Source organism: Myotis lucifugus, unplaced genomic scaffold, assembly GCF_000147115.1.
Source record: "Myotis lucifugus unplaced genomic scaffold, Myoluc2.0 scaffold_77, whole genome shotgun sequence".
Taxonomy (NCBI): Eukaryota; Metazoa; Chordata; class Mammalia; order Chiroptera; family Vespertilionidae; genus Myotis; species Myotis lucifugus.
The window spans coordinates 882,141-908,309 of record NW_005871125.1 but is presented as its reverse complement, the minus strand read 5'-3'; the positions used below and the strand labels follow the sequence as shown (position 1 = coordinate 908,309).

The 26,169-nt window shown below is 35.6% G+C and overlaps 1 protein-coding gene across 1 annotated transcript in view; it reads left to right on the top strand.

The window, feature by feature from the left end:
* Window positions 1-545: 545 nt before the first annotated feature.
* Window positions 546-26,169, top strand: part of CUNH8orf34 (chromosome unknown C8orf34 homolog) — a 198,594-nt gene continuing 172,970 nt past the window's right edge. Inside the window, exons 1-5 of the mRNA XM_014457445.1 lie at window positions 546-606; window positions 1,375-1,506; window positions 7,106-7,234; window positions 11,938-11,966; window positions 15,827-15,999. Coding sequence (XP_014312931.1) covers window positions 546-606; window positions 1,375-1,506; window positions 7,106-7,234; window positions 11,938-11,966; window positions 15,827-15,999 — 524 coding nt within the window. The remainder of the gene's footprint in view (window positions 607-1,374; window positions 1,507-7,105; window positions 7,235-11,937; window positions 11,967-15,826; window positions 16,000-26,169) is intronic.

Below are 26,169 nucleotides of genomic sequence, written 5' to 3'. Positions count from 1 at the left end.
AGAAAAATTCTGAGAGATTATGAAACAACATAAGGAGATAACTCTGAGACAGGGGCAAGCGTTGTGGATGTCTTGAAACCCTCCAACATCTTTCGGATTTGCCTATCTTTTGTCTTAATCCTACCAATAGAAATACCACCTGGGTCTGGCAGACCACAGGCCAATATTTCAGTTCCTAGTGTTTTAGAATATTTATACCTCTTTTGGTATTTAATGGGATGTTGGAGGTAGAAAAATTGAATAACACCTAGTTAAGTACAACCTTAGCATGAACATTTGAGAAATCCACATGCTGTTTATTTAGTGCTTATAGATGGGTGGCCAGAGAAAGATGTATGACTTGTTCATACAGCTAGGGTGAAAACTTGTAAATGTAAATAAGAAGACAGAGGGAAACTCTAAAGAATGCCACCTGGATGAAAGAGGATGAGGAAGCAATGAATGAGACAGAGAAGGAGTAGTCAGGTTAATGGGATGAGAAGTTGGTAATGCTCTGAGAATAGAAGAAAACATTCTGCAAAGATAAGTCTGTGTAAAGATATGAAATGCTTGGTGGAGAAGTCAAGAGGGATGAACTCTTGAAAAGATCACTTACCTTGGGAATTGGTATGACATTGACCACCTTTGAAGGGGAACTATAACTTTAGCAAAGTTGGTTGAATTAATCTTTTTTGAAGAAACAAGTGGGAAAGTAAGTGATGGTAAGGAAGAAACTTAGGTGAATGTCAGTTTTCTGTGTCATAGTAAATAATGGGTAAACTAACATCAGTAAATATTTAGTTGTTTTATTTTCAACAGAGTACAATGTTTTCTTCCATGGCAGCATTTAAAGAATGTTATTTTAAGTAATGGTAACCCATGCCTTTCAAGGCCTTTCAAATAATTTCAGTTTAAAATGACCTTAATCATATTACTATACACACTGATTCATACCAAATTGATAACTAAAATGTACAGGGGAAATTAAGCAAGAAATGCTTTTGGATATTTGCATCATTTTTTATTTTACTTTATTATTATTATTTTTTGTATTTTCATTGATTTCAGAGAGGAAGGGAGAGGGAGAAAGAGATAGAAACATAAATGATGAGAATCATTGATTGGCTGCCTCCTGCATGGCTTCCACTTGGGATCAAGCCTGCAACCCGGGCATGTGCCCTGACCAGGAATCGAACCGTGACCTTCCTGGTTCACAAGTTGACACTCAACCACTGAGCCACACCAGCTGGACTATTTGCATTATTTTTTATATAAGGTGACCTGTAGATTTTTCTGAGTATACCTAATAACTTCATGAATTTAGTTTTTTATGAATCTTGAAATCACATTAGAGAGCATGTATTTACATATATATTTGTTTATTTGTTTGAACAGAACATAAAGGAACAAGGAGGGATTTGAGAAGCTATGATAAGCCTTGGCAATTAAATGCAAAGAAGCCCAAAAAGTCAAAAAGTGACCTTGCTGTCTCTAATATTTCTCCACCGTCACCAGAATCCAAATCATGTAAGGAAGTTTGTTATTCAAAAAATTACTTAATGTATATGTAAGTCTGTGTTATTAACAAAATGAAGAAAAGGTAAGAATTGAAGCCAAATGTTTTATCTGATATTTCTGGCTATTAATCGTAATGCACTTTGTATTTATTTCAGCATTAACATTGAGCTTTATTTCTGTTTAGTAACTTATTCATATTCTTTTTTTAATGTATTTTTTATTGTTGACAGTATTACAGCTATCTCTATCTCCTCCCCGCTTTGCCCCCCTCCACCCTGCCCCTCCATGTGTAATAGATTTAGACCTTTTGGAGCATTCTCTTTTAAGGATGTATTTTGCCTAGAATGGGTCCCTTGCCTCTCGTGGCCAGTTGCAGCACTGTATTACATTCAAAGCAACACCCACCCTACATTTAAAAAAGTACATAAAAGCAAATTAAATCTATTAGAGGAGGAGCAAATGATATTTGTATTAAAACATTTAACAAAATTTTATGAAGTCCTTCACCTATTATTTCCCTGAAGTCCTACTTATTATTTATTACTGAAGCTCCTGTATTTACTTCTGTTTCGTTCTCTCTTTCTCTCTTTTCCTCCCTCCCTCATTTTCTTCTTCTTTACCCTCCCACCCCCACCCAACCCACAGTGATAAGTCTAGAGGCTTACTGATTTTAAAGGGTCAGTACTGGGTCCTGTCAACTTTAGGGAAGAATGCTAAAAGGCTGCTCATTCTGAAGAGTCTGGGCTCCTAACAGGATGCTGCTGAGTCACAGACTGTTGCTGGTGATCTGGCATCTGATGGATGATACCTCTTTCTGTTCAGGTGCCCTACTCCCAAGTTCTGGTTCCACCCAACCATTACCTTTTTAAAGCCAAATTAATAACAAATTGAGCTTTTATAGTATATGTAGAGATTACATATATGACAATAAAAATACAGGGTCAGAATTATTAATTGGAAAAATGTAGTCAAAATACAGTATATTGTTCCTGAAGTAACAGAATATGTTTTGAACTTACACTGGGACAGGTTTAAGATGCATATTGTAATGTGTAAAGAAACACTACAGAGCATAAAATTTCATAAATAAAAAGTCAGTAGAGAGTTTAAATGGAATGCGAAAAGAAAAATATAATTTATCCTCCCTAAACAAAGGCAGGAAAAGAGGAACAGAGAAATAAAAGATTGGAAAGATAGAAACCAAATACCAAGATGTTAGGTTGAAGTGAAAACATGTCAATAATTACAATAAGTGTAAAGGTACTGAATATCTCAATTAAAAAGCAAAGATTATCAGGCTAGATTTAAAAAGAAAATAACTATATCCTTTATCATCCTAGACATAAAAATATTATTATCAGATATTAGCAGTTTTGTTGGTAAAGTCATTTGGAGGAAACAGTACATTTATTTTTAACCCATAGATAGGAACTTTTGGTGGAGGTCACAGTGAGTCAGAATTTGATTAGTATAATAAAGAATTGCTCAAAATTAGCCCTGTATACAGTATACAGTATACAGTATACAGTAGGCTGCTGTATGAAGTAGCGAGCTCCTATGGCCAATGGAGGATGCCATCTGCAGGGTACTATGGATGGACTCCTGCATTGGGGGTGAGCTTTGCCTCAGTGAAGTCATAGATGTGCCACCGCACATGTGTCATCTTATGTTGTTGATTCTGTTCTACTGTTTTCCATTTCTCCCGAGAATATTTGTTAAAATGTATTTAAATTAAAATGTATTTAAATTGTAGTTCTCAGTTTCAAGATAATTAAGTATAACTAAGTAAGGTTTTTAATCCATCAGAAACCTTTAAGGGATGCCCTCCTCTGGAGGCTGTGTCCTTCCATTATTTATCAAAACATCTTTTGAAATCCCCAGTGTAGTTGATTTGACCATCATCATGCTGTGGCCTGGGTTGTCCTAGGTTTGGCTTCCTTGATAAATTGGATATATGTGCATGAAAGTTGCTGAGGAAAGTCCTTGAGTGTTCTATCAGTTCTCTGTTCCTTCATATATCCTCCCTAAAACTCAATGGCTTAAAAAAACAACAATTTATAATTCCTCATGATTCAGTGGATTGATTGGGCGCTTCTTCTTCTGGTCTTGCCATGTCAGTGCAGTCAGTTGGTAGGTCTGTGAAGGCTGGGATGCTTTGGGAGCTGGCCATGTCTGGTGGTTATTCGGGAATATTAATTGGGGCTGATTTTAAAAACAAAAAAACACTATTCTCTTATTTCATAAATTAAAAGGAGAGAGAACTCTTGATAGCATATGTTAATTTGCAGGAAAATTAGATAATGCAGTGATATAGATTAGAGAAATTGTTCAATGAAGGTTAACAAGTGCCAAACAATCTTTTTTTATAAGTTTTTTAAAAAATATATATTTTATTGATTTCAAAGAGGAAGGGAGAGAGAGAGAGAGAGATAGAACCATCAATAATGAGAGAGAATCACCGATCGGCCGCCTCCTGCACGCCCCCCACCAGTGTCAAGCCCGCAACCCAGGTATGTGCTCCAAACTGGAACCGAACCCGGGACCCTTCAGTCCACAGGCCAAGGCTCCAGTCACTGAGCCAAACCAGCCAAACAATCCTTTGAAGGATATGGTACAAATATAGTTTTATCTGCTTCCTTTTCTGAGTTTCTCTCCCCCATGCCTGGGCTTGTTCCCAGAGGTCCCCTGGGGTAATAGCAGTGTGCCTAGAAGTCTTTTCTAGAATATCACACTCACTCTGTTCACTCTCCAATGTTTGATCGCCAGTGTGTTGATGTTAGCTGATATCTCTATCCCAGAATCCCTTAAATAAAAAAAGACAGAGGAAGCACTTGCATTCTATTTTTTATATTTTAGATTTATTTAAATTACAGAAGTAATATTTGCTTATTTTGACAATTAAAAAATACAGACATGTAGATAGTTTTTCTTTCTTCAGTCCACTCAAATTCTACTCCCTCAGAAATAGTTTGTATCTTTTCATAGCCTTTGAAATAGGTTGCATTTTTTATATCCTTTTCTTTTTTAATAAAGGCCTTCCCAGACAAAAAAATGGCTATTACCACCAAACCAGTATTGCAAGAAATGTTAAAGAGACTGCTGTCATAGTAATAAGCAATATATAGAGAGGGAAACATAGGTATAAAGAATACATCCTTTTCTTTGTATAAACTAACACAAAATATATATGGGTTGGCTTGCTTCCTAAAACTAGCCTTAAACTGTAAACATTAAATAACTTGATTTTATTATTTTAAAATGCATTGTGGACATATCTCCATGCTAATAGACTGGGATCTAAGATAAACTTTTTAATAAGTGCAGACTGTATCATAGTGTGAATGTAGCTTAATTTATTTATTCCCCTGTTGAAGGACATTAAATGATTTCCAGAATTTTTCCACCACAAACTGCTGAATAAACAAATTTATATCTTTCACTTCCTGATAAAATAAACAATCTTGTAATTTATATATAAGTATAGACATTTTTATTTATTATAATTAACCAAACATAAGATTGCTGGGCCAGAGGGTCATTATATTTTTATTATAATTGATATTGCCAGATTACCTTTCAAATAGGTAGCAGAAAAGATATTTCAACAGCCTTTCTTTCCTATAGCCTTACCATATAAATATATAAAATTTATTTTAGCTGTAACTGGTTTGGCTCAGTGGATAGAGCGTCGGCCTGTGGACTGAAAGGTCCCAGGTTTGATTCCGGTCAGAGGCATGTACCTTGGTTGCGAGCACATCCCCAGTGGTGGTTGTGCAGGAAGTGGCTGATGGATGTTTCTCTCTCATCCATGTTTCTAACTCTCTATCCCCTTCTCTTCCTCTCTGTAAAAAAATCAATAAAATATATTTTTTTAAAAATTTATTTTTATTGAAACAAAAATATATGTGGTTTAAAAAGTAAAGTAGTAGGTACTACTACTACTCCTCTGTTCTAATGTGGAACCACTTTTAACTCTACTAGATGTTGTTTTTGGTACACAGGTCTAAATAGCAAAACATACAAGGTACTTACATGTTCTTTTTTACTTTTTACATTTGAGGCATCATCTTTTGACCTCCTTCTAAGACTTTGTGCTTTATACTCTGGCCCCATCTCAGCATCCCCCTACAGTCATGCAGATATTTCAAATGTTGGTTGAATATATACTCTGCTTTGGTATTAGTAAGACTACATTAATTTGTGTTTTTCACAGTATAGCCATAAGATGTCCAACTATTAATTTATTAGCTGACTTTTAATTAGAATTAATAATTGACTTTTTTTCTGTTTGTTTTCTATGTATCCATCACTAATACTTCACCAAATCCTGTGTTAAACTATTAAACACTCTCAATATGATCAAATACATCAAGTGATCCTAATTTCAGTCTTATTTTATATTTTATACTTTATTTTGTTTGAAAAGTATTACATCCATTTCCCCTGTAGCTCTCTGTCCTGTTGCTCCAGTCTTGGCTTCTGGGTCTCTAGCTGCTTTTTCAGCTGTCTCCCAGGATTGTTCTTCACTGTCACCCTTTTCCTTTTTCTTCTGGAGGATCACCTATTGCCTGAGTCCCAAGTCTTTCCACTTTGTGTTTTGGTGGAGCACCTCCACTAGGAGCTTTCTGGGGAAAAAAAATGCTTGCAAGATAAATTTTGAGTCTTTACAAGTATCTTAATTGATCCTTGAGTTGGGTAGATAATTCTAAGTTGGAAGTACTCTTTAGTTGAAATTTTGAAAGACTTTCTCCCCCATCTTCTGAGGAGAACTGCTGCTGTTGAGAAGTCTGATGACGATATGATTTGCTATTTTTGTCTCTGAAAGCTTTTAAGATCTTTTCTTTATTGTTGTAAAATTTAGTGATATTCAATGAATTCTTCCAGTCTGAAGAAGAAAGTTTTTGTATTCTTATTACTTTGTCATTGGTCCTGCTTGATACTTTAATGCTTAAATGGTCTGAAATGATCACTTTTGGGGGGCATCTCTCTCTTCAGGGACTAGGTTTCAGTATTCTCTAGTTAGCTAAATTTATTTACTACTCATCAATTCATTTTGCATCTTCCAGTAAACTATGATGCTATTTCTTACCATCATATTAATAGTGGCTTCTCTCCTTGCTTAACTAATTCCAAAAAAATAAAAGTAAAAATTCCTTTACTCTAACAATTTTAGTGGGAATTTGGAATTTGAAGGGAAATGAAGGTAATTACAGTCATCTCTGTTTTACTAGAAGACAGCAAGAATGTCTTAGAAATATTTACTAATTGATGATAAAGAAGTTAGTGATTATTTTGAAGCTGCTAAAACAAACAAAATCTACTTTACTTTTATGTTTTCCTTAAATTCTAGAAATTATTAGTTTTAAATCAGTACCTGATTTTTCTTTTTTTCTATAAATAGCATCACACTTCCCTTTACTTGTTCATTTAAAACATTTCTTAAAACCCAGCTTTATAACTTCCCACTGCTTGCTCACAAGAAAACCATTTCCAAGACAAACATTTTTATTCTGTATATGATCTTATACAGTCTTTCACATAATGACGAATAGTAAGTTTTTATTACTATGCAGCATGCTTATGAAGTAATCATTTTTTTTAAACATAGTGTCAAGGTCAGTAGATCATCCTAAGTGGAACTGGCGAACTAAACCAGAAAGCCGTGATTTTGATGAATTGAACCACATCCTTCAAGAGAGCAAGAAGCTGGGAAAAGCCCTTGAGAAGCTCTCTCGAAGTAAGTTCAGTTATTTAATCCTAATTGAAATTCCTACCCAATATTAAAGTAGAAGCACTCATTAATATTGCTGGTAACCCATTTCCAACATCCTCATTAAAATTCTGTGAGAGGTTGAGGAGTTCTGAGGGCCTGGATTGGAACTGAGATTGGTCTTGCATATTACACAGCCTCATGGGAAGACTGGTTATACAGAGTAGGAGGAGCTATAGACCCCCATGGTTATTTCACCACCTCTCTCTGCAGTCTCTCTGTTATCAAGGTCAAGTGTACACCTAATGGTATCTTATTCATTCTTCTCTTTTGAACCTCTTTGTTTTGTGTCATCTTAATGAACACATATTCCTATTGCTTTCATGGGTTTTTAATGTCTCTACATTTAAGGATGGTAATGGGGCCAGATTTTTCTTAGAATCCTTTCAGAGCCTAGCATAGTGCTGTGTGATGTGCTTTGTGTAAAAGCAATGATTTATAATCCAAGTGCCTAGGTTAGAGGTTTTGTTCTGCCACCTATGACTTACTTTTGGATCAAATAATGATAAAGTGAGTTTTCAGTTTATTGCTATACTATATTCATGAAAAGAACCTTATATTAATATGTCAGAGGCTTTTATTAATATATACAGATCTTGATGAGATGCTATAGAAATGTTTGTTTATATCAATTAGCCTATGGTAAGTTGGTTTTATTGTATGTCATTTTGCTTAAAGTTGCAGAACCTATTGGTGACATTAGTCTGTATATGCTTTTGAAACAAAATGCCTAACATATCTCCACTTGAATTTAGCTCATTGCCATGCTAGATTCTATCTATCAGAGTAGATCCTACCTCCCTCTTCAAATGTGACCATTTTTCTGTGTGCTCTGTCTCAGATGGTGGCACCGTCGCTTACCAGTTCACCTAAACTGGAGCCCCTCTACACGCTTCTCTCGCCCCCTTAACTATTCAAAAGTTAATTCTTACCAAATCTTGCTCATTTTGCCTCAAAAATACATTTTGGGTCTGATTCTCTTCTCTAGTCCCTAGTTCACACTCACAATGACAGTGCCCAGATCATTGGTTTATCCATTTAACATGGCCCATTTCGTTCCTGCCCCATGTCAGGGAAACAGGTGCAATTCCTGCCTTTACTAAGCTGTGTCTGGCTAGCTTGCCATAACCGTATGTTAGGGGAGTTTCATGGCCAAAATCATGTGGCTTCATACAATACAATACTCTCTCACTCAGGGAATAGCTTGTGGAGTGAGCCAGTGGTGCAGTGAGCCTTTCTCCCTTACAACATATTGTAGCAACCCACTCACTACATTTTCTCTTGGATATTTTCAGTTCACTGCTGCTCCTGCATTCCTACATACTTTAACAATGTCATCTTAAAATATGATGGCTTTTAAGAGTTAATGAATAGCTGTGAATGTTGTGCGAGGCACTCGGAGAAATATCCTGGCTACTCATTGTAAATGGTTCCCATTGGAGCTTCATGCTTCCGGAAGGAAGCGTTTCTTTAAAATTCTTTCAACTGTTTTAGTTAGTTTAAACTTTGATTAAAAGTGAAATTACAAAAAAATGAAATATACCCTCAGTAATTTGACATTGTCAATAGGGAGCAGAAAGAACTGTATGCAATAGAATAGATACTTATTTAGATAATTTACTAGGCAAAATCATCAAAATATATGTGTTAAAAAGTATAATAATAGGTATCTCAATAAAATATGTCTGACCAAACACTTGGAACAGTTAGAAGCATAATTTTTTCCCCAAGGCAAGTTTCCAATTTATCTAGTTTGAATTTTATTGTGGGACCTATTACTTCTTAGTATGTTAATATATCTTCATAGCAACCTTTCCCTTCATCTCAATTTTTCATTGGCAACATTACTTGGCTCTGCAAAACAGCATCTGAAAATTGAGAGTGATGGACAGTGGATAGAGGATCCAAGGAGCTAGGCCATAAGTGATGGGCAAGTTCTGTATGACAAATAGATTTTGACTATTCAAAGATCTTTTGACTTACTTGCTAGTTCTTGGCTACAGTCTAGATAGGTGAATTATTATTATATTTATGAATAATGGCTTTATGAACTGAGGTGTGAAAGAAATTTAAAGATCAGCTGATAGCTTTCCAAAAATTTAATGAGAAAACTCTTTTTGCAGGACCAAGGGCATTAATGCAAAAAGTTTTTTAAAAAATCAAGTGTGTTTCAAAAATCTCAGATATTGAAATCATGGGTTCTATAATTCCAGGTATCTAAGTTTTATGGCTTTGGATGAGAAAGATAATTTTGTTTTATGTATCTACTCTCTCCCTCTTTTTAAAGTAGATTCTTTTAAATATTTAGTTTTACACAATATATTCAGTTTTAATATTGAATTCATATTGTAAAGGAACATTTTTGTTGTATTAAATGTAATTATTAGTACTTGAATATTTACTTGGTTTTTGTAAACTGGAATAATTATTTTAAATATATTGTACACTGTGACATAAACCATTTGTTATTCTATACATTATCGTGAAATCTGAGTTATTCCAAGTGACCATTTAAAATATTATATATATATACTAGAGACCCGGTGCATGAAATTCATGCATGGGGTGGGGAGTCCCTCAGCCCAGCCTGCACCCTCTCCAATCCTGGACCCCTCGGGGGCTGTCCAACTGCCTGTTTAGGCCCCCAACTGCCTGGGATCAGGCCTAAACTGGAAGTCGGACATTCAGCTCGCAATCCGCGACCACTGATTCCTAACTGCTCACCTGCCTGCCTGCCTGATCGCCAATAACTGCCCCCCCTGCCAGCTTGATCACCGCTAACTGCCTCTGCCTGCCTGATCACCCCTAACTGCACTCCCTACCAGCCTGATCACCCCTAACTGCCTCTGCCTGCCGGCTTGATCGCCCCCAACTCCCCCCCCCCCCGCCAGCCTGGTCACCCCTTACTGCCCTCCCTGTCAGCCTGGTCACCCCTAACTTCCCCCCCTTGCCGGCCTGGTCACCCCACGCAGCCTGCTGTTCAGTCATTTGTTCATCCCTCACTAACCCCCTGCCGGCCTGGTTGCCCCACGCAGACTACTGTTCGTTTGTCCGTCTGGTTGTTTTGGTCATGATGACTCCTGGCTTTTTTATATATTAGGATTTAAACCCGAATATTCATAAATGGGTACTTACGTTAGGCCTTTATAAATATTTATAATTGTTCAGAAAGCTTTGGGATCTCTTATTGGTCTTACATATCCTCCCCACAGCGAATCCATTATGTCTCAGAGTCCTCCACCACACACACTCAATGCAGATACTGGCCAGCTGCAATGCTACTCCTTCCTGAAGCCTTTCTTGAATTGTTTGAAGGAGCTAATTAATACAGCATGTCCTTGAATAATTGTTAAGCTTAGGTCACCCCAAATTCCCAAAGCGGTAGCTAGACATTTCTTTAGTGCAGTGACACATACAATTCCTAGTTACCAATAACTTTTACCAAAAAAAGAATTATATGGAATCTTGCTATGATGAATGAGTCTCAGATACACCTGTGTTTCTAGTTTTATCTACAAGGGAAAGAATGGTGCCATTTCTTGAGATATAGTAGGGCAATATTTTTCTGTTTTGTTTGTAATTGATATATTAGGTTATTGGAGTGGGAGAGGCTCTAGGAATGGGTAAAGTACCCCCCACGTGGCCACACCAGCTCCAATGCCTGGCCCCAGGGCCTATGTTCAGCTCTAGGCACAGCATCATTCACAAACAGGGGGAAATGATATGCAGGTGATGTCATTAGCCTGACACTTTGAGACTGAAATGCACTTAGGAATTCAACAACTAGCTCAGGAAGAAAGTCTGTGCTGTAGATAAAGACTTGTTTGTCATCACCATATAGAGAAATAACAATGTCAGTGGTATGGGTTAGATAGCTCAGGAAAGAATATCAACTTAAAGAAAGACAGCTCAGCAAAGAACCCTTGGCATTTCAGGAAAGGACTCCAAAGAACAGGATTCCTGTGGGGGAGACAAATCAGGAGATTAGAAAAGAGAGGGAGTTAACAGAGTTTAATGACAGAGCGTTGATGACAGAAAAATTAAGGACTAAGCTCTTTACATTGCTGATTTAAAACAATTTTGGAGGAATGGTAAAGATAGAAACAAGATGTACAGTGAGGAATGGTAAGAAGGGCAATTGTGAGGAAGAATCATTTATCCGTTGGCTTAAGAAGCTGTCAATCTAAGAGACTGGGACAAATTCCTAGAGCTCTCTAGTTTGTGTCCTCATCTGTAAAAAAGGGAATTAAAATAAATGATCTCCAACCACCATGCTGCCTTAATATTTTATCACTCTAGGAGTCTAAATCAATTCATAAGCAGGAACAAAATTGTAACGAGCTAAGTTATACTTGATTGTCATTATAACATAAAGACTACATCCCTACAATTATATGCACATTAGCTCTGCATCTAAAAACCAGTGTGGTACTTGTCTTGTTTTTGTTGCATCATTTGCATTTTTCAGCAGTTCATGCTGTCATAGTTGACTTGAATTCCTAATTTGTTTTCATGAGTAGAAAGGTTGTGTTACACTATTTTGAAGCACTAATAAAAAGAAAAAATAGAATGGAAAATACACTCATTTTACAAATAGAACTTTTGTCTTTGACATTAGGTTATTAAAGATTGCTTCTAAAACATTTTTATAAATCTCTTTTGAATCCCAGGTATTGCAATTTCAGATGAACTTGATAAGGTAAGTTGAACTATACATCTAATGAAAAGAACATATAGAATTTAGGTTTTAATCCACTGAAACATAAAATGTTCAAATATAATTTATGTTGCTAATATTTAAAAAAATTTTCAAAGTTATATGCTTAGATTTTTAAATGGAAGTTATTAAATGAAATATGTAATATCACCTATTCTTTTGAGTTAAGGATTTTCAAATTTGGCTAGAGAAAACTGAACCACTGTAAGCATTAACAACTATATTAAAAAATGAAAACTAATAATATTATGTAAACTATTTGGATTTTGCTTGTATTGATGATGATGGTATGGAAGAAACTTGTTATTTACTATAGCTGCTCTTTGAAACCTTACTAAGTAATTTTCAAAATATATTTTTATTGATTACAGAAAGGAAGGGAGAGGGAAGAGAGATAGAAACATCAATGATGAGAGTCATTGATCGGCTGCCTCCTGCACGCCCCCCTACTGGGGATTGAGCCCGCAACCCAGGCATTTGCCCTTGACTGGAATTGAACCAGGAACCTTTCAGTCTGCAGGCTGACGCTCTATCCACTGAGCCAAACCAGCTAGGGCTTACTAAGTATTTTTTAAAAGTAATTTTAAGATGCCAAGAGAATATGATGATGCCTTGCACTAGTGATAGTTGTGAAGGTGGTGGGAAGTGATATGATTAGGAATATATTTTAGCAGTAGTATCTTTGGAGCTTGCTATGGATTGGATCTGAGGACTAGTAGAAGAGATCAGTCAGTGATGATTCTTACGTTTGGAGGATGAGAAATTAAATGATCTGTGGTGCCATTTACCAAAATTAGAAAAACTGGGGAGAGAGCCAATTTGACAGGTTGGGATAGCATCAACAGTTCTCAGTCCTAGCCCTAGTCAGTTGCTCAGTGGATAGAGCATCGGCCCGTGGACTAAACAGTCCTGGGTTTGATTCCAGTCAAGGGCATGTACCTGGGTTGCCAGCTGGATTCCCATCCCTGTCAGGGCTCATGCGGGAGGCAACCAGTCGATGTGTCTCTCTCACATCGATGTTTTTGTCTCTGTGTTTCTCCCCCTCCCTTCTACTCTCTTTAAAAATAATGGAAATATATCCTCAGGTGAGGATTAGCAACAACAACAACAAAGAGTTCGCTTTTGTAATGTTTATTTTGAGTTGTCTGTTAAATATTGTTTATATGAGTTGCTGCTCATAAGAAAGTTTTGATTTAGTGTTACACATTTAGGAGTCAGTCATTGGGCTAGACGTTCTTATTTTTTTGGTCTTAGGATCCCAAAAAACTTTGCAATGTGTAAATTATACCTATTAATATTTTACCATGTTAGAAATTAAAACTGATAAAAAAGTTTACATGCATTTATTTAAAAAAATAGCAGTGACAGAACCATTACATTAAAAAAAATATATTTTTGCCTTATCCAGTTTGGCTCAGTGGATAGAGCCTCGGCCTGCGGACTGAAGGGTCCCAGGTTCGATTCCGGTCAAGGGCATGTACCTTGGTTGCGGGCACATCCCCAGTAGGGGGTGTGCAGGAGGCGGCTGATCGATGTTTCTCTCTCATTGATGTTTCTAACTCTCTATCCCTCTTCCTTCCTCTCTGTAAAAAAATCAATAAAATATATTTTAAAAAATGTTTTTATGAAAAAGTACTTTGTTTTCCAAAATAAGGTACTTATGAGAAAGTTACATTATTTACAGTTTAAAATAAATCTCTTTAATGCCTGGCTTAATTAGAAACTGCTGAATTTTCATATCCACTTCTGCATTCAATCTGTTGTGATATGTGGCTTTGGCTGAAGAAAAATTTTTGTCATGAGGTATGTAGTTGGAAAAGGGAGAAGCACTTAGAACTAGCCATCAATATTTGGTGAACATTGATACAAATATCTCTCTAAACAGAAAGCGTATTTAATTTGGCCTCATGCTAGATTTATTAGCTAGAAAATGGTAGAAATTATTGTACGAAAATGGGATAATGCAGTCATGCCATTTTAAAATAATAAACTATAATGTAACAATTACATTATTTATATAAAAACAATAGTTAGCATTTTTTCTATTCCAAATAGGAATATATCTTTTAAGTTTTAATAGAAGTACATATATGATAAAATAAATAAATAAAATTGATAAATATATTACTAAATATGATTTCCCTTTAACAAGTCATCTAATAATAAAATTACTTTAATTTCTATCTGTATTAATTCCATGCAAAACTAGATCATGACTATGTACCGTAGCTCATGGAGTAAGTGGCAGATGGGGTATCTGGCTTTGTCCTGTTTTTCTAGTCTTTCTCTGCAAAGCCATCATTGTCTTTGCCCAAACTGATCTCCTTATACCCTGATATTCCTTCCAGTTTGCAGAAATGTAATAATCCATGCTCTTGAAGATATACTCTAGGTTCATTTTAAGTACAAAGACATAATCATTGCCATTTCTAGGTTCATTTGTTCCTCCTAATATATTTTGCAAAGCCCTGGATGCCGGAGCCATAAATTAGCTGTGTGATTCTACTTTCCTTCCCTTTTTTCTGGGCCCTGGCTTGCAGCTGGGTTAGTCTCTACACCATTTTTTGGTGAGATAAAGAGCATAGTAATTGTTCTTTGAACTGAAAATGGATTTCACCTTCACTGGGTAACATTGTAGGTGCCCTGGGGTCTCCGAGGATTACCCCAGGATACATCTTCCCCCTTCCCTCCTCTCTTCCAGTATTAGCAAGAGTTTTCATTTAAATAAGTTGCACATATTGCTGATTTTAATTTTCTTAATATTGTATTTTAAAGACTTTATAGAAATTGCTGGAACTTATTGCACATTTATTATTTTTCATTTTCATTGAGGAAGCCACCAGTTGTCATACTAATGAGCTTTTATTGAAAAATATAGTTGTGTCAGTACAAAAAATTGTTCCCACTCACACCTGATTTTCAAGGGGGTCAGATAATACAAAAGAAACACAGCCTCCATTCTTTGCCTTCCTGGAACCCGTCTTGAAGAGGGACAGCCTGCCCCATGGTGCCCTCTGGTGACCACAAAACTCAGTTTTGCATTTTGCTGGGTAAGAAAAAGTGTATCTCAGGCAGGTACTAAAAGCAGTCAAACAGAAAAAGGGGACATCTGTAATACTTTCAACAATAAAGATAAAATTTTAAAAATCAGTCAAACAGAAAGGTTTACAATTTGTGTAGAGCTGACACCTTGTCTTTACTATAATAAAAATATATATATTCTTCCTTTTAATCTTCCATTAACATTTGGGGGTTCATTAAAGATAATATTCTTCTTAACCTTTATAAAATACTGGCCTCTAGTTAGATCATAATTTACTGTCACTCTAGTTAGATCATAATTTCATTGAAATTATTTATTCTGTGATCTTTAAAAGTAGTTTATGAATTCTATAAAAGATTAGAGTTATTACTAGTAATTCTATTTAAAATGAAATGATAAAATAAAACAAGACTGATACTATTTTAAAGCCTTTAAAAAACTGTGAATACTAGAAATTTCTTTCTGCTTAGTCACTATATTGGTTTTCTATACTGCTGCAACAAAGTAAAACAAGATGTCTTATTATAGTTTTATAGTTTAGAAGTTCTACATGAGTGTTCCTGGCTGTCATAGAGCTATATTCCTTCCTGAAGTTCTTTATGACTTTCAGGAATGAGCACAAATCACATAAAGTAAGTCATCTAGTAGAGATGGAAAGAACTGAAATTTTAAGTTAATTCAGAAAGGAAAAAGAACATTTTGATTTGAGGAAGCAGTTGAAACTCTAGATAAAATTATTTCCTTGTCCTATTGTAGAGAGTAAATAAGCTAAGGCAGCACACTCTTTTTTCCTCTTCAGGAAACAGTGGCATTTAATTCTTCTCTTCTAAGACCCCGTGTAATTGGAGAATGGATTGGTCGAGAAGAGAATGATGCTGACCCATTAGCAGCTGAAATGCTACAGCCCCCAATTCCAAGAAGTAAAAATGAACAATGGGAAAGTGAAGATAGCAGCTCTAGCCCCACAGGAAGGTAAGATGAGATGGTGTCTAAGATTCTGAAAATTATTAATCATTACAAGGTGAAGGGAAAATAAATCCAAGTGCATGATTTTGTTGAAGTAAGTCTTAGCAAATTTATATAGAAAATTATGTTGGACTCTACACAAGATAAAAATTAATTTCTCTGTTTTAAAATTAGAGTGCTGCTAGAATTGCTTTTAGATTTTGGTTTTGATTTTTTTTTCTTTACATCTAAAAAAATTACCATCTCTTTGTATCTAATACCAAATGGAGAAATAATTTCAAGGATATAAACTGTAGTTGAGATTTTCTGTAATATTGAGCCGGGAATAGCTGACTATTAAGAATTGAAAGAACATATATCTTTATGAATAAGTGTTTTCAAAATTTTCGGGTAGATACCCAGAAGAGGGATTGCTGAGTTATATGGTAGCTCTGTTCTTAATTGTTGACTGAACCTCCATACTGTTTGCCATAGTGGCTGTACCAATTTACATCCCCACTAGCAGTGTGTGAGGGTTCCTTTTTCTCCATATCTTTTCCAACACTTGTTATTTCTTGATTTATTCACAATGGCCATTATAACAGGTGTGAAGTGGTATCTCATTGTGGTTATGACTTGCATTTCCTATATAGCTAGTGAAGTTGAGCATCTTTTCATATATTTGTATGTCTTCTTGGGAAAAGTGTTGATTCATGTCCTCTGCCCCTCTTATAATTGGATTGTTGGTTTTGTTGTTGTTGAGTTGTATGAGTTCTTTATTGAAGAACCTTATGGAAGTAAATTTGCAAATATCTTCTCCCTTTCAATTGGTTGCCTTTTTGTTTTGCTGAAGGCTTCTTTGGCTGTGCAAAATCTTTTTAGTTTGATATAGTTAGTCCCATTCATTTATTTTTGCTTTTCTTTTCCTTTTCTTTGTGGTCAAGTTCATAAAAACCTCTCTAAGACCAAGGGACATAAAACAGAAATAGACACAGACAACAGTATGGTGGTTACCAGAGGAGGAAGGGGGTCAGGAGAGGATGAAGAGGGTAAAGGCAGGCAAATCTATGGTGACAAAGGAGACGAGACCTTGGGTGGTGAGCATACAATGCAATATACAGAGGATGTATTGTGGAATTGTATACCTGAAACTTACACAGTGGTATTAAACAATGCATTTAATTTAAAAAAGAATCTAAAAGGGAGAACTTCTGATGTACAAGAGACCTAATCAACAGGGGTAAGAAAACGATTAAATGTATAATAGACAATACAAGGCAGTGTTAATGTGGAATATAGAGAAAAAAGAAAACCCTTGGTTAAAACCATTTAAGTTTAGGGTTGATAACTATGACTGCATATACATTTTCTTTGTTTAATGTTTAGAAACTATTACGATTTGTAAGTTTGAAAGTCCATATTTCATTTCACTCAGACCTATGATGCTCAGAATGGGTGACAAGAGATTTGCCTTACGTTTCCATAGGCTGGTAGAAGGGAAATGTTCAGATCATATTTATTAGAAAAAGTATATTTAAATAGCAATTGCAATGAGTAAAACTCAAAACAAAAATGAAAACTTCTATAAGAGAGTTGGAGTGATAACAGCATTATGAAGCATGGCATACACGAGGTTGAGAAAATGGATATAAATACCCATGAACTGAAATGTGGCTGGAGCTAAAACTATCCGTGAGTGTTACTAGCGGAGCACCTTAGAAGAGTTTTTCCTATACATCGCGTAGCCACAGTAACTTTGTATATCCTATGTTAAATTTAGCAGCAAGCAATGACTATTCTTTCTCAAGGAGAAAATTGTATTTTCTACAATATAGTAGCTTTCAGGCTTTTTTCACTTTGACTTATCACTTGGCTGCAGGGAAGGAAATTCAGAATACTCATTAATGTGCTTCAGGCATATAGGAAAAATGATTCCATTTCCATGAGAAATAACTTTAAATTATTTAAGTAGTTTGAGTTTCCTATGTAAGGAGAATAAAACCATTTTTAAAAATCCATTTACCTTCTTTTGTAAAATGCCAGATCAATTTCACATGTCAATGAGGGTAATTTCATTTTTAATACCAGGCTTATGAAACCTGGTATTGCTTTATTTTTATTCATTGCTAGATCTTTAGTTCTTAAATATAAAATAGAGAAATGTCAATTTTCATTTTGCTTTCATTTAGTCATAATAATAATTGGAGCTATTTATTGCAAATGTTAGTGTTTCTATTTTCTTCCTAGCTTACGTGAGCTCTTATTTTCTCTTGAATACCATTAAAGGGAATCTTTCCTGCAATTCTAGTTCAATCCCTTACCCATAAAAACTCAATCCATAAATATCTCTCTCAAATATTTGTGTAAAAATGTTTTCAGTTTTATTTTTCTCTAGCTTTAAATTATGAATTGAGATATTACCTATGAAATGAAGAAAGTGGTGAAGTCCTGCCCAGATACCCCAGTAGAGCTGAAATATAATGCATGCACACCTGAACTGGATTTAAAGAATAACAATAAACTATGGATGGGAAACTGTATCTCTCCCATCTTCTAATACATAACAGGATTTATGAATTTATACCAGGCACTCATATAGCATTAGATTTAATTTGGATGAATAAGAAGGGGTTGAGAAGAAGTCTTTAAATAGTTATGAAATTGTACTATAACTTAACAGTCATGAACATTCACAGACTACATGATATTCTAGATCCTGAAAGAAAAGACTTAATTTTCAAATATGACTCCTTCCATTTTTCTTTCCGCTAATCCAGTGGTTCTCAACCTTCTGGCCCTTTAAATACAGTTCCTCATGTGACCCAACCATAAAATTATTTTCATTGCTACTTCATAACTGTAATGTTGCTACTGTTATGAATCGTAATGTAAATATCTGATATGCAGGATGGTCTTAGGCGACCCCTGTGAAAGGGTTGTTCGACCGCCAAAGGGGTCGCGACCCACAGGTTGAGAACCGCTGCGCTAATGGGACCCACACGCTGTTGTTGAAAATAGACATCAGTCATATGAGTGAAGGAGGCACATAGATGGCATCCAGTAGACGTGTGCTAAATGAAGCCTACTTATAAGGATTGTTTATTGTCCATCTTAATTTTTTGTACTTTTTCCTACCTTGGTCTTTCCTGTTGTTTAATGCTCAAATCTTATTTGAATGTCTGTTATGACTGTCCTCCATCTTTGGTACATACCCAACTTTCCTTTTCATTCAGAATAATACATACACAATAGACTGGACTTTCACCATTAGATTAGAGAGGATTAAATAAAAGCGTAGTGAACCTTAAGAGTCTTATGGGTAGAAACTTACCCCACAATTTCCTCCTGGAAGTTTTTTTTTTTGAAATGATATTTCTTATATGAACTTGTTCCTTAGGTTCTGCAATACAGCATTGTATGAAAAGAGTCAACAAATTTAATAAGCATTGCTGTGACTTGAAGGGTTAGGTGCTGGTTCAAACAAAACCAATTACTGTAGGAAGGAGATATGGAGAAACTATTAGAATAAGACAGAAGCTACTAACATAGAATCCATGAACCCTATATGGTCACTGGATGGACTCAAGAGATCTTTGAATCTTGAAATTACATGGAAATGTTGTGTGTTTGTGCACATGGACATTTTCCTGCATTTTTATGCCACATCTTTCATAGATGTCAAAGTGGTTCTAAATTAAGACAAAGAAATAAATTAAAGCATCTGAGCTATAAAAGAAAGAGGGATCACAAAAGAGAAAGGGGAATATGTTGGGGAATGATTGAAAGTTTTCCACAATTGTCAGATACAACCAATTGGCATTAATTGTTATGGCTTGTCTAGCCCTTTAGGGGGGAAATATATATATATGTTTATTGCACATTTAGAGTTATTAAAAATAATCACACATTAATAATACAAACAGCCAAGACCGGTTTGGCTCAGTGGATAGAGCGTCGGCCTGCGGACTGAGGGGTCCCGGGTTCGATTCCGGTCAAGGGCATGTACCTGGGTTGCGGGCACATCCCCGGTGGGGGATGTGCAGGAGGCAGCTGGTCGATGTTTCTCTCTCATCCATGTTTCTAACTCTCTCTATCTCTCTCCCTTCCTCTCTGTGAAAAATCAATAAAATATATTTTTTTTAAAAAATAAAATAATACAAACAAAAAATAAGTTTAATAAAACTATATAATTCTATCTTAAGCCATCTTAATTAGATTTTGTGAAAGCTGGGTAATGGAGCTCCCAAAATTACTTGCTGAATTGTAATGTGAATTTGTAAATAGGCTCATCAAGGCTGAAAGCCTAATGAAGCTTCTCTAAGTTGAGCCACCTTATTAAAACAAGAACAATATAAATAAATAATATATATCTGGTGAATTGGCTTTATTTGCTAAATGAACATTGTTATTAGATGGTAAATAGGCTATAAAATGGATAGAAAATCTTACACATTATCAATATATATTATTAAAATAAAAGCCAAAATCTCTTCCCATTAAGAAGTTTTCCCTTTCATTAAAACTCATCATTGCTTTTGCTATATCTATAAACAAAGGCTGGAAATGTTCCCCTTTCCTTAGAGTACCCTTTATTAGCGGCAAGAGACAAGCAATAAGCAAGTGAATATAAAAATATCAGCCATAAATTCAAGTAGTAATAAGTAATATGATAGAAAGTAAACCATAATAAAAAGGAAGAAAATGGATAGAACAAAGAACCTTAATACATATTGTCAGATTTTGACTGTGTAGATATGATAGAACTATAAATCGAACTTATTAATTTAGGAGTACTCTAAGATGTAAATTTTAAGCATAAAGAATGTTAATTAATAAAAAATCTATCAACCAAAGAACAGAAGTCTTAAAAAGATCTAAAACATAACAAAATTATACTTTATGACTCAAAAATTTCTATTTAAAGCCAAAAAATATGTCACTAAGTCATGAATTTATATCAGGAGGTTGATGAGGTCATTTTTACATGTTCAAAATATGGACTCATAGACTCATAGATGGACTCTCCTTAAACAGTCATCATTTGGGACTTACTCAGTCATTAGGTCTCACAGCCCAGCACTATCTATCTTTATGACCAAACCATGTATTTTAATGAGACCGAGGACAACAATTGTGCCCACCTTCATGAAATGGTCTTGGTCATTGTTGGTTGATGAATCGGAGTCACACATCTGCAACCTGTCACTTGTTCCTCATCTTCCACACTTCGACCTTCATATTTTTCCTTCTTCTGTTTCATGACCAGTCTTCCTATGGCCCTGGATTTTCATTTCTCATATGCATCTACTTAAATGAATTCTCATTTTATTTAGTGTGTTTTAAAAAATGAAGTTCAAAAAGAAAAAGTTATTTAAAAAATATCTATTGAGCATTAACAGAAGGTAACGTGCTAGGTACAGATTAGGTTCTGACAACTAGGCTGTGATGGTGAACTGAAACAAGCTTAGGATACAAGTCAAGAGAGGAATCATCCAGTTTGCCACTAAAGAGAGCGTATGGGCTCAAATAGAATATTTACTAACCCGTATTCAGAAACAGTGTGTGAAACAAAATGGATCAAGGTCAAGTCCCAGGGAAGAGTGGGACCAGGAAGAAGGCTGTCCAGAGGGAAGAGGAAGTCTCCACCTGGAGAGGTGGGCACACCAGGGCAGGGACATCAAACCCACTTTAAATTGTCCCTTTCCATCTGATCTTGGTTTAGAAGTTACCCTTTTAAAGCAAAGCAAAATAGATTCCTAGAGTGTATCAACACCACACTGAAATATTAAGTGCTATTCTTTTTCATATGGCCTAAGGCCTCTTGTGGTTCCCTTTCCCTTTTGTTTTTCTAATTTAAATTTTATTTTCAATTAAAGTTTACATTCAATACTATTTTGTATTAGTTTCAGGTGTATAACATAGTAGTTAGACAATCATATACTTAACAAAGTGATTCCCCTGATATTTGCAGTACCCACATAGTTATTCCAATATTATTGACTACTAGAGGCCCAGTGCATGAAATTCATGCAAGAGTAGGCCTTCCTGCCCCCAGCTGCCAGCATCGGCTTCCCTGTCAGCACCAGCTTCCCTCTTCCCTTCCCCCTGTGTCTGCCAGCAGGAACCTGGGACTCAGGCTTCCCTCACAGCCCTAGATTCGTCCAGATGGATGGAAGGATGTCCGGAAGGATGTCTAGTCTAATTAGCATATTATGCTTTCATTATTATAGATATTCCCTGTGCTGTACTTTCTTTGTGAGATACAAATGCTCACGAAGAAATGTAAATATTAAGAAAGCTGCCCATTATGTTCTTTGAACATATAATGATATTGGTTACCACTTTAGAGACTGCTTTATGTGTTTCCTCATAAAAACATTATTATTATTCCCATTTTAGAAATAAGGAACTAACTCCCAGAGTGGATAGCTGTGAACTTGCAGAGCTAGGCTGTTTTGCTTTCAAATTCTTTGTCCTTAATACTTTTCTTCAGGGAAAAGTTCTAAGAATCCCAATATTATTAAAATTTAGGTTCAATATCTGGGTAAGAGGGGGCCCAGAACCCTAAGTGCTCTTAGAAACACCCCAAACCCATCTCTCCCCATCTCTCCACCGCCTGTTTGCATTAAGATCCTGCTTCCCTTCCATGTCCTCTCTCATGGTGCAGTTTTCACTTCTACAATCCACAGGCCTTTCTCATTCAAAAGGCCTTCTCAATGAATACAGTTTGTCAAGGAAGATTTTTAAATTTTACATTATTTCTCACCTTAAAAGACACATGGCAAAATTATTCACAAGACTGATGCCATGACAAGAAATTGGGGTAAATAAGCCTCCATCAATTTACAAGTGAATATTTTATGTTTTATCTCTACTATTAAAATACACAAATGAGTCTCATTAATTGAATTTGAATTTATACTGATAGTTGCTAAAATAGAAACAAATATTTTAAAAGATATGCCTTTTTTATCACAATAATAGTTCCTGTTTAAGTGGGGAACCTAATTTAGAATGGAAGTTAAAGTTGAAATAAGTATTGTTGACAAGAGTATGCCTTCATTATAATTTCTCTTATTTTTACCCTCAAGTTTTCACTTTGAAAAGTATCAAACGGCAGAAAATTTAAGAATAGTAATATCAATATCTACATACCCTTCACATATATTCACCAATTAACATTTTGCCTTTGCGTTACCTATGGTAATAGATCAATCTATTCTAATTTATCCTATTTTTTTATGCTGAACCACCTGAAAATAAGTTATAGATATTATAATGTGTTAATTCTTTAATTCTTTAACATTCATTTCCTGAGAATAAGGATATCCTCATATACAACTAGAATGCCATTAACATAACAAAACTGTTAACAGTGATACTATAAAATTATCTAATTTGAAGTCTATATTCAACTTTCTCTCTTTTTTCCAGTAGAGTCTTTTATAGATTGTTGTGTTTTATTGTTAGTTAGTTAGTTTGTTTGTTTCTTTTTTATCCACCATCTAATGAAGGATCATGTGTGGAGTTAAGTTTTCAAGTCTCTTTAGTCTCTATAATCTAGAACAGTCTCCGACTTTTGTTTTATTTTATAACATTGATATCCTTGTAGATGGCAGGCAATTGTTTCCAAATCTGGACATGTCTGATTGTTTCCTGATCATTAAACTCAAGTTAAATATTTTTGGCAGTAATTCTACATAGGTAGTAGTACTGAGTACTTCTTCTTTTTCCCATATCTAGAGATTCATAATGTCAGTTTGCCCCATTATTGCTGATACTGAGTTTGTTTTCTTGCAAGGTTAAGGCCATAGCCACTAGGGTTCTTCATTGTGAAGATATCATTTGCTCTTTGTAATTAACAAGTCATCTACCACCTCTGCTTTGGAAAAGATGGCACAGACTCTCAGCTCCTCCCCCTAAATACAACTATAAACCTTGGAAATAATGCAAAAGGCAGCCAGAGCAGTTTTATGCTGTGAAAATGTAAAGAGGAAGATGGAATGGCTAGGGATCTGACGACTGGAGGAACAACAGTGGCCAGCAACGTATGATTCTCCCACCAACAGCATAAGGCAAACTAGGCTTGGCATTTCCCAACCCCAAACTAGCAAGAGGAGGTGGTGGCCTTGATAAGTTCATTTCCCCCCTAATCAAACAGGCGTCCTGCTGGCCTCACTGGCAGAGCCTGGTTGCACTGGCCAAGGAATTGACACAGTCCCACTCACAAGAAAGGGTCAGAGGACATACTGTCCTTTCCTGCCAGAATTGAGACTCCTCTTCCCCACTGAAGACAGCGGGCAGTTAAGTGCCTTTTACTCGACAAAAAGACACAAGTAAGAGGGATCCCTCCACAACAAAGCTTGACATGGGAATCCTTTATGTCCCCACAGCCAGACATTCCCTTTATCTACCTTGAGGCACCAGATGCACAACCTGAAGATGCTCCTTTTGTCCTCTCAGGCAATACCAGCAGGTACACTGGGACCACAGCAACACCAGATAGCCCAAGCAGACTAAAATAGCACTTCAAGAGCTCTGAAGCTGTCCCTGGAACCACAAGTTACAAAAGTAAGCCAGGTGGCTGCCTTTTAAAATAAAAGATATGAATAGGCCCCAGACACTCTTAAAATAATAGTCAAATTGTGCAAATCACATTATACGAAGAACCAGGAAAACCACACCTTACATGAGAAAAGATAGTCAACTAATGCCAACATTAGGATGAATCAGATGATGGAATTATCTGGCAAAGAATTTAAATGCATGTGTTTCCTAAAATAGAGTCAGAAGGTGAAGTGGCATCATTCTCACATCAGACATTAGATTACAATATGCGATTGACTTTCTTCAGTGAACATGCAACTCCCACAATTTGCTCTGATCATGTCAGCATCGCTGAAACCCTCAGCCATCTTAGTTTACAACAGTGGTTCTCAACCTTCCTAATGCCGCGACCCTTTAATACAGTTCCTCATGTTGTGGTGACCCCCAATTTCATTGTTACAAATTGAACATAATTAAAGCATAGTGATTAATATAAAAAACAATATGTTATTATATATGTGTTTTCCGATGGTCTTAGGCAACCCCTGTGAAAGGGTCTTTCGACCCCCAAAGGGTCGCGACCCATAGGTTGAGAACCGCTGGTTTACAGCTTTGAACTTTATTTTGGATTCTTTCCATTAAATCTAATTAATCCTGCTTTTTAAAAAATCATAAAAATGCTTCAACAAGCAATTATAAGTTCCCTTGAAACAAATGAGAACACCAAATATCAACAAATATAAATACTGACAAAGAACCAAGTGAAATTTATGTAACTGAAACAAAATATAAAAACTTGTTAAATGGACCCAGATTGGAAATGACAGAGTATAGAATTTTTTAATGAGGACAGATCTATAGAATTTATCCAAAATGAACACCAGAGAGAAAATAGACTAAAACTTATGTATATGCCCAATCAAAATTTCAGCAGATTATTTTGTGAATATGAACTAACTGATTCTAAAGTTTGTATAGAGCGGTAAGAGACCCAGAACGGTGAACAAATTATTGAAAGAGAAGAACAATATTGGAGAACTGATATTGTCTTACTCTAAGACTTACTATAAATCCACAGTAACCAAGACAATGTATATTGGCAAAAGATTAGGGAATGGGACAGAAAAGAGAGGCCAGATAGCCCAGAAATATAGTAAACTAATCTTTGACAAAGGAGGCAAAGCAATCCAATGGAGCAAAGGTAGCCTTTTCTACAAATGGTGCTGGAACAACTGGCCATCCACATGTAAAAAAAAAAAAAGAAGTCTAGACAGAGACCTCACACCCTTCACAAAGTTTAACTCTAAATGGGTCATAGACCTAAATGTAAAATGTAAAACTAAAAAACTTCTATAAGAAAATAAGAGATAACCTATATGACCTCAGGTGTGGCAGTGAATTTTTAGGTATAACACCAAAGGCACAATCCATGAAAAAAAAAATATAAGCTGGACTTCATTAAAATGAACACTTGAGAAATGAGGTACCAAAGGATGTCTATGAAAGAAGACAGGCTCTGTATTTTTATTATACTTGGGGAAAATTTTAATAAAATGTCCATAAATTTGCATGGCAAAATAATGGAATGAAATGTGATTCTCGATTTTCTTCACTCACCACAGCTAATGCATCATGTCATCATCGTTGAAA